Source organism: Pteropus alecto, unplaced genomic scaffold (assembly GCF_000325575.1).
Source record: "Pteropus alecto unplaced genomic scaffold, ASM32557v1 scaffold57, whole genome shotgun sequence".
Classification (NCBI taxonomy): Eukaryota; Metazoa; Chordata; class Mammalia; order Chiroptera; family Pteropodidae; genus Pteropus; species Pteropus alecto.
The window spans coordinates 10,035,091-10,054,586 of record NW_006442508.1 but is presented as its reverse complement, the minus strand read 5'-3'; the positions used below and the strand labels follow the sequence as shown (position 1 = coordinate 10,054,586).

The 19,496-nt window shown below is 36.6% G+C and overlaps 1 protein-coding gene and 1 pseudogene across 1 annotated transcript in view; one reads left to right on the top strand and one right to left on the bottom strand.

Annotated features, from left to right (window-relative positions):
- Nucleotides 1-1,115: 1,115 nt before the first annotated feature.
- TMEM165 (transmembrane protein 165) overlaps nt 1,116-19,496 on the bottom strand; it is a 22,756-nt gene continuing 4,375 nt past the window's right edge. The window contains exons 2-6 of the mRNA XM_006922511.3: nt 13,493-13,718; nt 6,863-7,038; nt 6,158-6,340; nt 2,792-2,897; nt 1,116-2,275 (exon numbers count right to left, since the gene is read on the bottom strand). Of these exons, the coding sequence (XP_006922573.1) occupies nt 2,199-2,275; nt 2,792-2,897; nt 6,158-6,340; nt 6,863-7,038; nt 13,493-13,718 (768 nt within the window). The 3' untranslated portion in view covers nt 1,116-2,198. The remainder of the gene's footprint in view (nt 2,276-2,791; nt 2,898-6,157; nt 6,341-6,862; nt 7,039-13,492; nt 13,719-19,496) is intronic.
- Nucleotides 3,808-5,343, top strand: LOC102897131 (annotated as a pseudogene).

The following is a 19,496-nucleotide window of genomic DNA, read 5'->3' as shown; positions in this document are numbered from 1 at the left end:
TTCAGCAATGGAGTCTAACTGCATTAGTGATTTTTAACTTGTAGCTTAGGCCTAAGCTACCAAATTCTGATTAGTTGTCTTGTTACAAGATTGTGGTGCCTCAGAAAGCTATGCTGTTATTCACATGTTAAGCTAGTAGTAGGACCAGGCTGCCTGCAATGCCAAGTTTGGGCTCTGATGGTACCAGATACTTTCTAATAAGGAATTCTTTTCTGTTCTTGGAAAAGAAATATTATAATTCCCCACTTGCTCTCTTTATAACTAAGGCAATATTAAGGCTATGTAACTGCAGAGTATGGTGGTGTAGTCTGAGGACTTAACCTGAAATTTCTTTGAAGTGCTTTATACCCTATAATATATACTTTTTAAGGAGTTCTCTAACTACCGTGAAGTTTCCAAACATGACTTTTTCATCAGTATGTGCTACTGCTTTTTAACTGCCAACTACTTTTAGATTTCTTTACCGTAACCGTTAACTGTCTTTCCCACAGTTATTACTGCAAAATGCTTGCTGCACGGACAATGCTTTATATGATTATGAAAGATTATGTTCTTTCATAATTTCTTCAAATTATAAATTTACATTATTACAAATTACAAAATTACAAATTTACATTATGGACTTTTGTGGTAGCTCAGTAAACCTGAATTGCTCTGGGTCTACTATTTTACTTCGCACAAGGAACGTGTGGGAATTTCTATAGAACTGTCCTTTGGGTTTAAAGAGGATATTAATGGCAACTTTGCTGCTTGTGGTAACAGAAAACATCAGGCTGGGAGAAAGCAGTTATGCTGCTTATACAGAAAAGAGTCAAGTTAGAATATACTTTAATAACACTGATTACTGAAGTTGCTATGATAAAATGAGGTAGCCTTGCCATAGTCGATGATTATGGATGGGCTCTAGAATGAAACTGACTCCCCGGCTGTATCATGTAACCTTATAGTACTACCTGCTACCTCATAGAAATGTGTGAGAGTTAAGTAAGACTGCTTGACAACAATGCTTGGCTCCAGTTTTTTACATCAACTTTAGAAACTGGTCTATAAATATTAATCCTACTTTGATAAATCAGAAAGTTATGAACTTGTATAACACAAAAGGGAAAAACAAGCACAGGTCATACCACTTTTATTTGTATTGTATCTCTGTTACATTGTTTATTCAGTATAGAAAAAATATGAATACACTCATAGTATTCTCTCTTAATTTGGTAATTCCACATTGTCAAATATTGACTGTTTTTATATTGGGTTTCCTACCCAATTAAAAAAGAAGAATGGACCTGGCAAACAATTCTTGTCATATTATTGATATAACAGTACAGTCATCCCCTGGTATTTGAGGGGGGATTGGTTCCATGACCCTCCCCCAACCCTACGGTTGCTCCAATCTCTTAAATATAATGGCGTAGTGTTTTCATAACCTATGCACATCCATATACTTTAAATCATTTCTAGATTATAATTCGTGATACAATGTAAATGCTATAGTTATTATGCTGTATATAGGGAATAATGACAAGAAAAGACTGTGCATGTTCAGTACAGACACAACCGCCTATTGCAGGCCTAACTACAGAGTATATCAGCAACAATGTAACATTTTTTCAAATATTCTCCATCTGTGCTTGGTTGAATCTGTGGATGCCAACCAATGGATATGGAGAGCTGACTGTAATTCATTTCTCTTGCCTTTTATTTATTTTTTAAAAACCCTCATTTTGAAAAGACATGATTTAAACTACTGCTTACTGGCTGGGGTAAATACTTTAAAAATAGAAACTGATTCATTCTTCCCCCAGGAAAAATTTTAAGATAAACATCTTAAAATATCTCAGTGATTCAAGAAGAAATGTATATTCCTTATAAAGGGGTCAGTGCTGAAAGAAAATCAAGTGGTAGATTCCACTGCACAATGGTTCTGTATACACTGCCCCCCTGAAAAAAGTCAAGAACACTCTCAAAAATGGAGACCATATTAACATAATTATGCTAGAGAAAAGAAAAATCCACACTTACAACATCAGGTTTCTTTTAAAAATCCATGTTGCAAATAGAATCAATGATTATTTCTTTTGGACATAATAACTCATTGCTACAAAGTACAGTTATTTTCTATTACTTAGTTATAATGTACACTATGTACATAAACACAAGAGTGACCTATCTTTAACTACAAATGAACAAATAGTTTGTTAAAAACCAGAATCAGGACTTATAAATAGTGCAGAAAATGCAAATGCCAAAAATACGATGCCTCCTATGATTGTCACTGTAAGAGAAGAGAAAAAAGTCAAATAAGGCAAAATGACATTATATTGAGACAGTGCTGACAAGCAACAATAGAGCTATAATTCATTTTAAAACCTAATTATAAAAGACGATGTTCAACAACTGGCTAGCAAGAAGACTGTTTTTATGCCATCTTTAAGGCCTACCAACTACATACAAAATTTGCAGCAGAATCAGTAAATACAGTATAATTCCAAATCTTTAGGCATTTTTAGGCCAAAAAGTTATATTTCCAACATGATTGTTTTATTGACTTAAATTTATCTTAACAAAAAGCTACCATGAATCCAGCAATGCTTACAGATTAATTTGTATTTTACAACATCTACACAGTCCATATTTGCAACAGCAGGGGGAACTCCTCTCTCTAGGAAGTTATTACACAGACAAGTCTCCTTCAGAAGTAAAAACTTAAAACAGTGCCCCTTTCTAATCTATCTCTGATTCTAAGAGTTAAGACAAATGGTAATTTTTTTGTAATTCAAAAACAACTTACCAGTTCTGACAGAGATTTTTTGTGCTATCATTCTTCCTCCAATTACAGCCAATCCAGTACATAAGCAGTGTCCCACAGTTCCACCCACTGCTACACCATAGGGGTCCTGCAAACAAATGTAACAGTCACTTAATGAAACTGCTACCTTATAAAGGTAACTATTAAGCACTGAAAACAGAGATCAACAGCAAAAAAGCATACCAGTTAGAAAAATTAAGGTGTATAATTTATGAAAAGTGTAACAGCTGCTTGAAGGAATATGTTCCAATTATTCCTGGGACTAGGGAGGTGCTGCAGTAATGTCACATAGCAAGAGATTCAAACTCAGTCGTCATGTCCACACTGCTAGACCACGGTAATTCATACAGACAGGGAATCCCGAGCCTTTCTAGTCACTGTGCTGTTCAGATGATAGTATTAAGAAAAAGGCAATGATTCTGCCATCACGATAGCTCACCACAGCAGGACCACCACCACAACTATATAGCCACTTTCAAGTCCCAATCTTGGCAATCTGAAAGCTAATAATGTCCACAAACCAAGAAAAAGATAGGGCAAAGCCATTAAAGTGACATTGTAAAAGCTTGTTTTAAAATATGGGAATCAAATGAAAACAATTCTATTTTTTTTTTCCAAAATAAAGCATTTTTGAGGCTTCTCTGACAAAATGGTTCTGCTCAAACTATCTTAGTCCTGGCCTTCAACTCTTGTTTTATATTTTAAATTGCAGCCTAGGTTAAGGAACTTATATTTTTTGATAGATATTTCCTAGGAGTTAAATTCAAATCAAGCTTGTTATCTAAACCCTACCATCCAATAAAAACAATGTAACAACATATAAAAACAGGTAAGAAATATCAAGATCAAGAAAAGCCTGAAAAGTAGCGGCAGCATTCCAAAAATTCCACAACCATCTCCTCAGTACATCTTAACAAATTTCTGTGAACATTAACAGACTTCTCATGTAAAACTTTACTACTCTCAAGAGAAAGATTAAAAAATTTTAAAAATGGGAATCTTTTAAGTGGCATTATTTGACAACTATGAACAAAATGTAGAAGAGGCTAGAAGGCAGACAGCCATAACTCCAGTCCTTGTCCCTGCTACCCATTAGCTTATGTCCTCAGAAAAGGTTCTATTAGGTAGACTACCTAAGAGTCGTGCTGTAGGAAGCAGCAACCTCTCCTCTTCCTCTCAGCTATCCGCTTGGCAGCCGCAGAGCAGCAGTCATGCGTGAGTGCATCTACATCCACGTTGGCCAGGCTGGTGTTTAGATTGGCTATGCCTGCTGGGAACTCTACTGCCTAGTACATGGCATCCTACCTGATGGCCAAATGCCAAGTGACAAAACCATTGGGGATTGGGGGAATGAGTCCTTCAACACCTTCTTCAGTGTGACAGGCACTGGCAAGCATGTGCCCAGGGCAGTGTTTGTAGACCTGGAACGCACAAGTCATTGATGAAGTTCACACTGGCACCTACTGCCAGCTCTTCCACCCCAAGCAGCTCATCACAGGCAAGGAAGATGCTGCTAGTAACTATGCTCACAGGCACTACACCACTGGCAAGGAAATCACTGACCTTGTCTTGGATCAAATTCGGAAACTGGCTGACCAGTGTGCAGGTCTTTAAGGCTTCTTAGTTTTCCATAGCTTTGGTAGGGGAACTAATTCTGGGTTCACCTCCCTGCTGATGGAATGTCTCTGCTGATTATGGCAAAAAGTCCAAACTGGAGTTCTCCATTTACCCAGCACCCCAGGTTTCTATAGCTGTAGTTGAGCCTTACAACTCCATCCTCACCACCCACACCTGGAGCACTCTGATTGTGCCTTCAACTGCCAATGAGGCCATCTATGACATCTGTCACAGAAATCTTGATATTGAGTGCCCAACCTATACTAACCTGAATAGAGTAATAGGTCAAATTGTATCCTCCATCACTGCTTCCCTGAGATTTGATGGAGCCCTGAACGTTGATTGGACAATCCCGACCAACCTGGTGTCCTATCTCCACATCCACTTCCCTCTGGCCACATGTGCCTGTCATCTCTGCTGAGAAAGCCTGCCATGACCAGCTTTCTGTAGCAGAGATCACCAATGCGTGCTTTGAGCCAGCCAACCAGATGGTGAAATGTGACGCTCGCCACGGTAAATACATGGCTTGCTGCCTGTTGTACCATGGGTTATGTGGTTCCCAAAGATGTCAATGCTGCCATTGCCATCATCAAGACCAAGCGCAGCACCCAGTTTGTGGACTGGTGCCTCACTGGCTTCAGAGTTGGCATTAATTATCAGCCTTCCATTGGAACCTGGTGGAGACTGGCCAAAGTACAGTGAGCTGTGTGTGTGCTGAGCAACACCACAACTGTTGCTGAAGCCTGGGCTCGCGACCTGATGTATGCCAAGTGTGCCTTCGTTCACTGGTACGTGGGTGAGGGCATAGAGGAAGGAGAGTTTTCTGAGGCCCATGAGGTCATGGCTGCCCTTGAGAAGGAGGATGAGGAGGTTGGTGTGGGTTCTGTTGAGAGGGTGAGGAAGGAGAGGAGTACTAAAGTTAAAATGTCACAAAGGTGCTGCTTTTACAGGGAATGTTATTCTGTTTTAAACATTGAAAAGTTGTGGTCTGATCAGTTAATTTGTACGTAGCAGTGTATACTCTTACATACAGTTACTGGCTTATGCTCTAAAATACGAAGCTTTATTACAGACCCAAGCCGTCCATTTCTCTGATGGGTTTGAATAACGTATTCCTTGTCTTAAATAGAAAAAGAAAAGAAAAAAGTCACCCAATCTCTCTGGGGCCTCAGGTTCTTTATCAGTAGAACAAAGGCTAGAACAAGATGATCTGAAATCTCTTGTGGCTTACCATCCCAGGACACAGTATGCTGGGGCTAAGACTTAACAAATTTTCTAAGTTATCGTTGCAAAAATCTATTTCAATACAAGGAACAGAAGAACCCAAAGATATACACTTTTAAGGTTTTAGATATTTAATGCCAAATTGGCCTTCAATAATATTCTATCAATTTATATTCTCAATAACTATACAAAGGAAGGTTCTAAGGAAAGAAAGAAAACCAAGCCAGGCCAACTGCCACGGCATCATTTTGGCAAAACTGAAGGGACTAGGAGTCAGCAAGATGAGTTGAGAGCAACTAAGTCTGTACACCAGAATACCATCTGATTGCAAAAACCGAGAAGCGAGTTTTAAAGAGCAGCAGCATTACTACCTCTAAAACAAATAGTATAGCATGTGAAATAGTCCCTTGTCCCACCTCAACTTTGTCCAGTGTCCTCTGGAGTAAAGTAACATTAGTTATGCTCAGTTTAAATACAGAAGCAGTTCTCTCTCAAGCTGCCACTCACCTCTCTAGCTGCCAAAACAATCGTAGTTAGTTGAGAGCGATCGCCCCACTCTGCTAAGAATGTTAATGTAAGAGCTTGAACAAAGATGGGTGAAATAAAATGCAGCCACTTTTTCTGAGGTATCGTGGTGCTTGTACCCGTTTCAATATCTCCTGGTCCATTTAAGAGTTTGGTTCGTTGAAACTAAATTTAAAAAAAAAAAAAAAAAAGACAATCTCAGGAAGCAAATAAAATAGCACAAGATTAATCTTTCTTTTATAAAGTGTTTAAAGTCTATGGAATATGCTCCAAGAAACTAGTTATGTGACTTCAAACTTCTCTTTTGAAGCACTGGTCTCACATAGCAACAAATGCTATATTCTCAATTCCTTCATTCCTCTCCAAGAAAATAAACAATATTTACTGATCACTTGCTAGGCTAGATACTGTGAGAAGAAACATAAAATTTTAGACAGACGGTTATAAACAATCTAATTAAGGAACCTGATTACATGTGTTCAGTATTCATCCTCATGTCCTCTCTCTATTCACACTAACCCAGAGTCACATCACAGCCAGGTATAATGGAAACTAAAATAATAAGCTATATTTTTGTAGCCCATACATATCAAACAGCTATGGATGGCCACTAAAAAACCTCTAGATAGTGTTTACTCTTAGTTGGGTGCCTTTATGGTCCAGATCTTTAACAGTGCTATGACTTACTTCTTCATCTTTTTTCTTTAATTCTGCTTGAACTTCTTCCAGTTCCTCTTGACCTTCATCTGGACTCATTTTTAAGCCTTCTCGAAGCATTCTAATGCCAAAAATGGCAAATAATGCAGTTGAAACATAGTATGTATACACCCTAGGGATGACTGTGGTGGCATAGCCGAACAAAACTGGAAGAAAATGCAACAGTATATATGGTTACTAAGCATGTATCTCAACCAAACAAAGGAACAGTTACCTTCAGAAATCATAACTTACCACTGTTTTAAAGGAAAAAATGGTTCACATTAGAAACTAATGTAATATGCAATAACCTTAAATAATTCCACGTCTTTCCTTTCACCAACATTGAACCCTTAGGTCTAGCCAATTACCTAACATAGTTTATAGAAATCAATGGTCCAGCTGAAGACAGCATGGGTTCCACTGGGATAGCTCATGAGACAGATAATGAACTTCTCTACGGACACATCCAGCCAAAGGCTGGCTTGGTACGTATCATGCAGAGCATGGTACTTTAGGTAGAAAGTTATCTTTGACGCCCTCTAAGGATTCCAAGATCTTATAACCTGGAAGCTACACCACCTTCCCATATAAGTGATATTTCTTCATCACAAATCTTTATATTATAAATTTCTATAGTAAAGAATCATAACAAGATTCTCATATGGCTTGATTCAAATTCTGCTCCTTTGGAACTATTTAAAATAAAAATATAAAAAAACGAATTCCTTATACATATATTAAAAAGACATTTACAACAAACTCAAACTTATTCAGTATCATTCTTTCCTATCGTTAAGAGAGCAATTGTAGAAGTTACACAATAAACTACACTTGGAACTACATCAAGAACTCAAATCCTAACTGTGAAACACATATCAGTAATATCAGTTCAGTAATTAAAATTTAAAAACTATGGAAGGGCCAGAGGGTATTTTCATATATATAATAAATGCAATTATTCTTCACCAGCTTGTTATAAAATGGGTGCAATAGTTATAAATCTGCCTGAATATTAAGTGTATAACTGCATAGGTAAACAACCCTCTATTTCATTATATGACAAAATTGAAAAAAAAATTTTAAATCATGTTTAGAAATGTACCAGATCTATGCTATGTGCACATCTACATTCAAATTATATGCATTTATTTTCATGATACAAACATTTTCTAGTTCTGTCCACTGAAAAGGCCAAGAAGCAAAAACATCTCAGTAATAGCCAATTTTGCACCTAGACCTTAGTTTCTAATAGCATTCTCCACTAAAAGGCTCCTCAGAGAAATGGCTAATTCCAGGACTGGACAGAGCAGGTCCAAAATAAGCTTGCACTATCTTGTTATACTAGAAAGGAAGAACAAAAACAAACAATGGGAACACGTCACAAGGACATAGGAGCCAGCCTGGAGGAGCTCCCAGCCACCCAATCTGGGATAATTTAAGCAGCAATATAGTTAATTAGAAACCACTGAAAAAGGGCATTCATGAGTTTATACCAATAATAGACAAGCCAGCCAATGGGAGAAGACAGAGAGCTCTTTCTTAGAGTCCTATGCAAGGCTCACTGGTAAATGCAGATGGGGTACTGGAGTTAGAAAGCCACTTTGCAAGTATCAAGGGAAAATTTAGATCATGTAAGAGTTATCAACTAATGCTAAACTATGGAGAACAGGGTTTTTGCATTGTCTTAAAGTGTCTCCTTAAAGATTGCATACTAGGTGCAAAGAAAGAAAAAAAAAGAGTATTACAAGAGCGATCTTAACAGGGTAATTAAAAGAACATTATCAACGAGGGCCAGATGTGATGCTCTTACAGGGACAAACATCAGCTATGCAGTGTTCTAGTCAAGAATGCATAACCTCAATCTAATAATGAAGAAACATCAAAAACAAAATGAAGATTAGTCCATTAGAGGAGGAGGGGCTATATTCTTTAAAAAATGATAACATCCTAAAACATATAAGAAAAGGCTGTGGAAACATTTCGGATTAAGAGATTAAAAAGAACTAAACACCTGACCTAGACTAGATCCTCTATGGAAGAGGGAAAAACTGCTATAGAAAATATTATCGGGTCTACTGACAAAATATGGGTGATAAATTAATGTATCTATGTGTATAAAGATATATATTAAGTTACATGTATACTATATATCTATAGATATATAAACTGTGTATATGTACAATATTATCTATATATAAATCATGTATACATATAATTTTATTTAGCTATAAATGGATAGCTAGGTCACAAATGATAAAGCAAACAAAGTAAAATGTTAATGACAGGGGAACCTGGATAAAAGGGACACAGGTGTTCTTTGTATTATTTGATTTTTGCAAACTTTATAAACTTAAAATGTTTTCTATAAAGACATTTAAAAATTTTTTAATGAAATGTAGCATACCTTTTTAAATCTCCTAAACTTAGTTTTCCTTTTATCTTCAGATAATCTAAAAATGACCTGTTACTTACCTTTACAATCCCATCTTTTCTGCCTTCACAACGCCATAGACTGTAAAAAAACCACTTGGCATTCCAACTTTGTTGTTCTCCCCTGGTTACTGTCCCTCTATTTCCTTTCTTTGGAAACCTTTCCTCAGACACTCAAGCACTTTTGCTCTGGGAACAATGAAAGATTATTTCTCTTTAAGCAGGTGCTTTGCACCAAGTCAGAACAGAGCCAAAAAGGTACTGGTCCTTCTACATCTTGGCAGTGTTGAAGTTCCAAGAAAAGTATCTGAAGTGAAGATACAGATTTGAGAATCACTGACTTACAGGTAACTGAGAACACCTGGCATGAGAACATCAGTGAGAGGGAAAAAACGGGCCAAGGATAAAACTGTAGAGAATATCAATATTTATAGTACAATTTTTTTTTTTTTCAGAGAGAAAGAAATATAACTAGAAGCACATGGTGTCACAGAAGTCAAGAGAATAAAAAGGTGGGGATGCCCATGAATATGGTCTGAGGGGCTCATTAAAATGAAAACGGAACACTAAAAAGGAAAGATGATTATGAAAGCCTTTACAAGTGTTAGAAGCAGAAATCAAACTACGAGTAGACAGGAGTAAAATGGGAGGAAGGCCTTGAGGAGGAGGGGGAAAAGCAGTAATAATAAAACTGTGAAGTAGATAAGATTATCACCTCTGCTCTCAGAAGGCACAGAGAGGCTAGGTAAATCTCTGCAGTGAAGCGAAGGGCAGAGCCTGGATAGGACCCAGGCGGCCTGCCGTGCACTCTTAGCCGACTGCTAAAGTATAAAAGAGACAAGAGATGCAGGTGAGCAATAAAACTCCAACTGACATCCCCCAAAGACACAGAAAGACTTTACAAGGAAACACAGAAGAACAGTTTGTTAAAGAATCTATTTCCAGAAGTTAAACTTTCCATATGTACTCTTTCCTAAACTCATCTGCCTGAAAACACACTTGTAGTTAAGGAGCCTTTCAGGTTCTCCTTTCTCAGTTCCCTTCTTCACAGCTGCCCTCCACTCACTTTACAAAGATGCCTTTTACCCAGCTTCCTATAGTGTGTTTCCCCACAGTATAGAAAACAGATATTCTCTAGGGCACCAAAGAAGGAGTTTGAAATACTGGTGTCCTTAATCAAGGCATCATAGACCAGAGATAGAGCTTGGGTCTTCCCTGTCTTATACAAGTTTCTGATAAGGTCTCATACCATTATAAATAACAGCTTCATGGCTGTTGGAAATAATAGTTACGACATTAGAAACAGAGTATTTTGGCCTCGGTAGGAATAATTTCCAGTTAGAAACTGTGCCTCTTTCATCCCCAATGAGTGTAAACAAATGTATTTTCCCTAAGGCAGAGTCTTATTACAGCAAAAAGAGCATCAGGAAGAAATACTAAAGACCACAGGGATTTTTTCAACCAGGTTCCATGCCTAATCCACCCATCTATCCATTTTAGAACTAGATTTCTAAAGTAGATGATTGTCATGGGGATGTATATCATGTTTATTTAAATTCAAAAACGAAGTCAAAGCTTTCTGTCAGAAAATAAGCCTGACTTAGATGATTTACTGTGGACTTCCTAGAACTGCCATGGCAATGAAGCAATACGGTAGGCATTTTCCATAAATTTAACGAGCTAAATCTATAGCTCCAAGGTTCTAGGAAAATATATTTAAAACATATGATATGATACAATTTTTAAAATGAAATACTTTATTGGCTAAAGTACAACTGAAATTAACAATATTTCAATTTTGGCAACCATTTCTAAATATATCAGTTAAACAAGGTACTTCTAAAGTAAAAGACTAATGTGTACAAGAATAGTCATCTGATAAATTTCAGAAAAACCTTTTTTGGTATACTTAGTTTCTAATTCTCTGCTTTCAACAAAATTGACAGACGACCTTATTAAGCTGTCAGCTGGTAAATCATTAAAATTTATTTTTGATGATGGACTAGTATTTAATTTTTAGCATATAACACAGGAACCCAATAAACTAAATGACATGGCTGTAACAAAATTCCTTCCTACTTGTTTATGTGAATAAAATTTCTCAGCCCTTTTAAATTATCTATTAAAAAAATAAAAAGAATCAGAAGTGATTCTTAACTTTGCTTCAATATATAAATTTAATGCAATCCCCATCAAAACTCTATAGATGAAATACTGCCATATGTGACAACACGGATAGATCTTAAGGTAATCACGCTAAGCAAATAAGTCAGAAGAAGCTGAGAACCATATGATTTCACTTATATATGGGATATAAACCTAAAAGCAACAAATGAACAAGAACAAAAACTCAAAGACAACAATTTAGTGGTTATCAGAAGGGAAGACATAGGTGGATAATGATAAAGGGGGTCAAATATATGGTGATAAAAGATTTGACTTTAGGTGAACACACAATATACAGCACTTGAAACCTACATAGTTTTGTTAACCAATGTCACCCCAATAAATTTAATAAAATAAACACCTTGCTTCATTCTAGCAATAAGTATCATCCAGGGACATATAAACTAATAATAGTTCTATCATCTCATTAAGAGATGCATTTCTAACTTAAAAGAAAAAAGTTTATTTAGAGGAAGAACGCTGGTATTAAGGGAGACTACCATGCCTTCCACTGCTTTGACAAAACCTCAGATGAGTGGCCTTCTGGCCAAGCGTCTGCAATGTCATATTGTTGGAGTGATCATTGTAATCCTGGAAGTTGCAGCTTTCTCTAAGTCTACTGTGGATAAATCAAGGAAGAAGGCATACACAGATTTATACAGAAATAATGATTCCATGGAAGACTGTGAGATGAAGAAGGCTGGTATCTTTCATAGTACAAAGTGACTTCAGAATGTAAAGAATTTCTTTGAGTTGACTTCCATGGAATTTTGTCACTGACCTGTGTTCCTCAACTATGAAACGTGAATATTTGGGGCAAGGAATAGTTTCTCTTGATAAACAATTAACAAATACTGTGGAGAAAAAAGTTTATTTAAATTGTGATATATTTGCTTTGATCAACTGTGTACTAAACCCCTCTTATAGCTGAGGAAGTGGAAATGAACACATAAAACAAGTGGAGGAAACCGATAGAGCCCATTTCTGAGGAGGGAATGGGCAGAGGGAGGACAGCCTTCTAGTTATCCTCGAAGCTCAAAGTTTCAAGACTAAAATTCTCTGATATTATTCAAACTCATTCCAAACAAGTGACTTCAGCATTTATAACTCTCCCTACTTTTCCTACTTCCTATAATCAAAATTGACTTTTAAAGAGAAAACTGTTTTTACTGTGACATATGAATAATGCTAACACTATTATCTAAAATGTAAAAAATCACTAAATTGTTTTAATCATTAAAATACTCATATTTTTAAAAAGACTTTAACAAGCATCCAAGCAGCCAGAAACAGAACTTGCTGAGGCAAGAGGGGTGAATGACTGAGCACCTGAAATCTAAGATCTCATTTTAAAACAGATCGCAACACTATAAGGTAGTTGATACCATCTGCACTTTACAGATGGAGAATCTGCAGCTCAAAGAGGTTAGGTAACTTATCATTACTTTAATACACAGCATAGTCAGATTCTAACCCAAGTCTGACTCTAATGAGAAGGCTGTTTTCTATCCAGCTACGTGGTTTACAGTTGCTTCTGAATCAGAGATTAAATTAACTATTTAGTGTAAGTTTACTTCTCATGGTCTAATTCTTTGAAAAATTGAAGCCTATATAATAGTAACACAAACCTGGCATCTAAGAAAATTTCATTCCTTTACTGTAATGGATAAGAATAGGTTAACAGGACAAATAAACTGAAAAATGACTCCTCAGTTATTGATTACCAGACATCCTTCAACAGAATAAGCAATTCTCTGTGGTTACTTGACTCCTACTTCTACGATATCAGATATTAATAAGCTTATCTGGACTGGAAAGAAAAGAAGCAAGGAAACACAGCAAAAACAAGGATTACATACTAAAATTTTTAAAATGCAATATAGTTTTTAGGAATTTATGTACTGAAACCATTTTCTGTTTACTAAATTTTGGAACATGAACCAAATTCCAACATAACCAGTTGAATGATTCCATGCTTTCACCTAAATCCAGTAAATTCATTAGGAAGAAAAGCACACTTACCTGATAAGCACGTCATTAGGCCCAAGGCAAGCATAGCACCTGCCAACACTGTCAAACGGTTATAGCGCATCGCCATAATGGCTGCTATAAAAAATGTCTTATCACCCAGTTCAGATACAATGATAACTGATATGGCAGCGACAAATGCATGGATAAATCCCAAATTTGTCTGGGTATCTGGGTCTTCTTTATTGTTATGAACTGGGGCTGCTGGTGTGAGTCCTTTCTGAAATAAAAAAATATATATGTATATGTACATCAGTTACTTTTTGAAATAAATCATTATTTAAAACTCTTGTATGTGAATTAAGACTGTTTTTCTGTCATGAACATTAGACTTATTTACTGTCTATCACTTTGAAAGCCATTACTAATGAAAGAAACATCTATTTATGGTTGCTGCAATGCAGATCCAAGTACAATTCTACAAAACAAGAAAAAACATGTAGACCAAGTATAGCCACACATTAAAATTATCTTATTTTCTAAGTGATTATGAGATGAGATTTAATTCTCAGCTATGTCTCAAATTTTTATTTGGGTGGAAGACCAAAGCATGTTTATCAAACATACAAGTAACAGGCAGCTCAGAGAAATTTCACTAACACTTTAGAGCAGGGGTCTCCAACCCCCGAGCCACAGACCCGTACTGGTCTGTGGCTTGTCAGGAAACGGACTGGCCAGCGAGCAAAGCTCATCTGTATTTGCAGCTGCTCCCCAGCACTAGCATCGCCGCCTCAGCTCCACCTCAGATCATCAGGCATTAGATTCTCATAGGAGTTTCAGTCCCTGGTGCCAAAAAGGTTGGGGACCGCTGTTTTAGAAGACAAAAATTCAGAAAGCTCTCAACAGGTTGTAGCAATATAATGCTCTAGCTAAGATGAGGTCTAATATAGCTGGATATATGGGTGCTGGAATACTAAAGTAAAAAATATCCTAAGCGATAATATGGCCTAATAAAAAAGACAAACCAGAGTTTTGGTTGACATTAAGGTCATTTTAAGTAAAAACTGTGACAAGGCACTTTAAAGACTTAGTGACCCAGCAGTCTATGCTGCTCAGTCTTTCTCCAAAGTTCTGTACTGGTTCTGAGGCACCACATTTTAAGAAGGCACTGCCCTCTGAAGATAATCCCAGACAGATGATAAAATCAGGGTTTAGCAAGCTACTGCTAAGAATATTTCTGACATTTTTAAGGGGTTGCAAAAAATAAAGAGGAGGAGGGAAGGAAAGGAAAGTTATGCAACAGAGACCTTAAGTAGCCTGCAAATATGTGGCCCAACCTAAAATATTTATTATCTGGCCCAGTACCAAAAAACTTGCCAACTCAGACTCTAAAACAATCATGTAAGAGACCAGGAAGGACTGGGTGCCTATGTTCCAATAACTGAGAAAGTCTGTATGTGAGTCTGCACGGTTCTAAGAGGTAGAGCTAAAAAGTTCCAGGTGGCAGATTTTAACTTAATACAGAGAAAAGATTTCTACCCCAAGAGAGCCACCTGAAGCTGAAATGGACTGCTAGAAAAGGTGGAGAGTTCCCTCCTCAACTTCAGAGGTCCAGGGAAAGGAACCAGCATTTACAGGAAATGTACTTTATTGGTGGTGCTCAACCAGGGTGATTTTGTCTTCCAGGGCACTTTTGGTAATGTCTGGAGACATTTTTGGTTGTCACAACTAAAGAAGAACTACTGGCATCTAGTGCGTAGAGGCCAGAAATGCTGCTATGGGCAGGTCATAATGAAGAGGAAACCCACCCTCCACCCCCAAGACAGAATTATCTAATACAAAATATCAATAGCTCCCAGGTTGAGAAACCCTGGACTAGATAAATGTAAAGGTCTCTTCCAAGCCTCACAGCCTATCTGTAATTAATTTTTAAAGCCTACGAATCTCTAGAAGCCTAAAATTAAAAAAAGAAAGAAACCCAAGAACGTATGTGATTTGTGATAAGGTAAAAACAGAATTACTTACAAAGGCCCCAGAGATGGCAGAGATAAGAATAAAATTCTAAATTCTTAGTGTGCATGTCATTCCTTAGCACATGACATAAACTTGACTCCCAAATTCCACAGTAAAGAAAATTTCAAGCATTACTCAGCCTGGATTTCTGAGCAAAAAAACAGGGGAATTAAATATTTCAGAAAATACTTGGTGTTAGGGCTAAATCAAAACGGCGGCCTTGGAAACCATCTCTGATTAAGCAAGTACCATTTTTCAGGATTACAGCTTTTGCTCCATTATCATTTTTGTTCCATCTATGCTGATGTTCCTTTAAAATTGAGTTTCCCTTCTCTTCCAATACCGTATGAGCGTTAATATCATAAAAAAATAAGCATTTTAAAATTTATTTTTAATAATAGTATTTTCATTTGGCTTTCATTAATGCAACATTTTCTTCTTGAATATACCTTCTGTACGAAGAAATTACATTGTAGGATCTGAAATCCAAGAAAAGTTTTAGGAATAAATTACACACCATTATGACCAATTAGCTCCAAGCTCAAAAAGAAAATGTTTACTTTAGCGACCAAAACTATTCTCATGGTTTTATAATTCCCAGCCATAAAACCTTAGCCACATTATCTAGTTTCTCTGTCCCTCTGTGAAATGATTAAATAAAACCTGCCTTAAAAGTACAACAAGATACTACATATTCTTAAAAACTTTCTATATACAGAACATAAGAAAACTCAGCTTAAAGCTTCTGTTATATATTGAGCTGGTCCTGGACAGCCAAAATGATAGTGTTAAAAAATCACCAACCATCTTAGTGGTAAGAATTTAAAACAAAAGTATTAGGGTATTATGAAGATAGATTTTTTAAAGTTAAAATGTTAACACGGTCAGAAAATGATCAGTTACTATTCAATCACTTAGTGTCAAATGCCTAAGTGCTTACAATGTATAGAAATCATCTTTTTCTAATTCACCTTCAGAGTGACATAATGCAGTGGGTTTAGTCTGTGGGCCCTGGAATCAGACTGCCTGGGTTCATAGCCAAGGCATTACCAGTTACTTGCAGTTTCATCTGCAAGATGAGGGGTACCTACACCTTACAGGGTTGGTATGAGCATTATGTGAATTAATAAATACACATAAAGCCCTTAGATGGTGCCTAGTACACAGTAAGAACTCAGTTAAGTTAGTTATTGTAGCACACTATATCTTCCTAAATATTTCATTGTTAGTTCACTAAGAAACTGATATTCATATATATAGATACATTTTTATGCATATATATTTATATGAATAAACACATACACACATACATACATACACACACACTTTTGCTACTATTCCTGGGAAAAGAGATTATAGTAATTAAGGTACTATGGATCAAATTTGACAGGAATGCTAACAAGAGTTAATTTTAGCTGCAAATAAAGAACACAAACAGGTAAAAACAGAATATTTTATTTAACCCAAAATAATTCTCTAGGAATATTTTTTAAATTATGACTGGGATTTTTAACATTTTTTTTTCATACCAAGTCTTCCAACTCCAGTATGTATCTACCCACCACCTGTCTGATGCACATCTCAGTTTGGACTAGCCATATCAAGTGCTAAAGAACCACATGGCTCATAACCACAGTACTGGGCAGTGCAGCCCGAGGACACATCAAGTTTTTGGTAACCACAGGTCTTCAATCATGCAGTCCTACTTCCCTATCTTCTTTTCGTTATCCCCCTATTTATCTAGATTCCTCAAGATCCAACTGATAAAGAAACTCTTGAGCAAGGTCTATCCCAACGACTCCAGCCCTTAATGGTCCTTCTCCCCTAGAATAAAACTGAATGAATACTGTGGGCAATGAATCATGGAACACAAAGGACTAAAACGTTTAAGGTGAAAACACTCAAGGAGTTAATCTTTTTTGCATTAGAAACATGTATAAATGTAATGTTATCATCTGTAATAATAAAAAGACTAAATGTCCATCAAATAGGGTACTGATTAAATAAATGGTAGCTCCATATATTGGAATATTATGGGGCTAAAAGAATTTCATATATACTAAAAAGGGAAAAAAATCACTAAAATTTTTAAGTTGGAAAAAAGGACATCTTATGTATATAGTCATTGCTTGTATGTGTGTGGAGGGGCAGGGAGTTATAAAGTATATACAGAGTTAATGCACACCAAATCTCAGAAAACAGGAACGGTGGGTTTGTTTCTAGGGAAGGAACCAGGATGACTAAAACAAGGGTCGGCAAACTTATTTTTAAAGGGACAAACATGTAACCATGGGCCATAAAGTCTCTGTGGTACCCAACTCTGATGCTGTAGCTTGAGATCAGCCATAGATAATACTTAAATGAATGGGCATGGCTCTGTTTCAATAAAATTTTATTTATAAAAACAGTCAGTGGTAAACTACAGTTTGCTAACCCCTGAAATAGAATACAAGAGAAACACACTTTTCATTTTACATTCTTCTGTACCTTTTGGAATTTTTACCAAAAATCTCGATCCAATCTCTTACTCCAGCTATGGAGGACCAATTCCTTGTAGTCTGTAAATGGCTTCAGGCAGGTCCAACCAGAAAGTGCGTGCTCTGCTCTTACTCATTCACCACCCAGAAGTATAGAGGAGTTAGTAACTGTTGGGAAAATCAGTTCTGAGGTTCATTTCAAAAGGCTCCTTCAAAGTCTCAGCGGATCAGCACTAGTCGCTCATGCAATGGCTAACTTGAAAATGCATTAGCGTACATTCATTTACCACCTTCCCTGGACTGACAATTTTAAAGAATATCGGCAGGTTCTGGAAACAGGGAGTAAACCATCAGATGAATACTTGGGGAAACATAAGATAAACAGGGCCCACACTATATTTTATGGACCAGCTTAGAGGGAAGGTAGAAGCCCTTAAAGTTTTTGAGTTGAAGACAGAAGCATGAGTAAGGCGCTGTGACTAACAGATCAGGGCAAAAAGCAGAGAACACCAGCCACTGGATCAATTAATTAGGAGGTCAGCTGCACAAGACCAACGTTGAAGACAAAATAGAGAAGGAAATAATTTTGTATATGATGGAAAGGAAAATCAATAGAACTTTAAAAATGGGGAAGAATCAAAGATGATGGTAAGGTTTTCTGCCTGGTTGACTAAGAGAAATATTAATATTTCTATAAGGTATGTGGTAAAGAGGAATAAAAATAGGAGTTTTGTTTCAGACATGTTTTATTTGAGGTGATAAAAAGTTTTCAAGAGGTCATACAAATGGGTCACCTGAGTATAGGCCGGCACAGACTCAAGGTATGTATCTGGTTACTGGCAGCCTAAATTTATCAGCTCGAACTTTGTAAATAGATAAAATTTCCAAGGGAAAAGGCAGAGATTAAGTTGAAAAAATGAGCCTTACAGAATGTCTGTATTTAGGGAAAGGCATGGAAGGGTAAAAAAAAAAAAGAGAGAAAATAAAAACTATCTTAGATATTTAGAAAGTAAGGCAGAAAAATCACAGATGATCAAGATAGGGGCAATCACTATTCACTGAGCTACTAACTAGATGCCAGGTATTTTCATATACACTGATACTCAAAAATCTTAAGAGCTATTATTCCAACTTAGTACAAGAGGAGAAACTGAGGACCAAGAGTGTTAAGTAATTTTCCCAAGTTCATACAGCCAAGATGGGGTGGGGCTCTTGAAAAAGTGGAGAGAAAACTGTTTCATATGAGCAATGAAAAAGAGTCCTGGATTTAACAATTAGGTAGGTTACTGGTATCCTTCAAAAACAGAATTTCGATAAAAAGACAGGGGCTAAAGCTAGAGGATGGAAGACTAAAACAAAGTGAACAAGCAGATAATCACCTAGATAGAAATTTGGTTTATAAAACTAAAGATTGCAGTAAGCTGCAATCTTTTTGCTGGTGGAGGGTCTTGCCTTCAATTTGTAAAAAACAACAAAAAAAATCATACAATATGTGTGAAGCACAACAAACCCAGGTATGCCTGTAATGAAGTCAACTAGAGTTAAATTAATGGCCTTTTTTTTTTTTT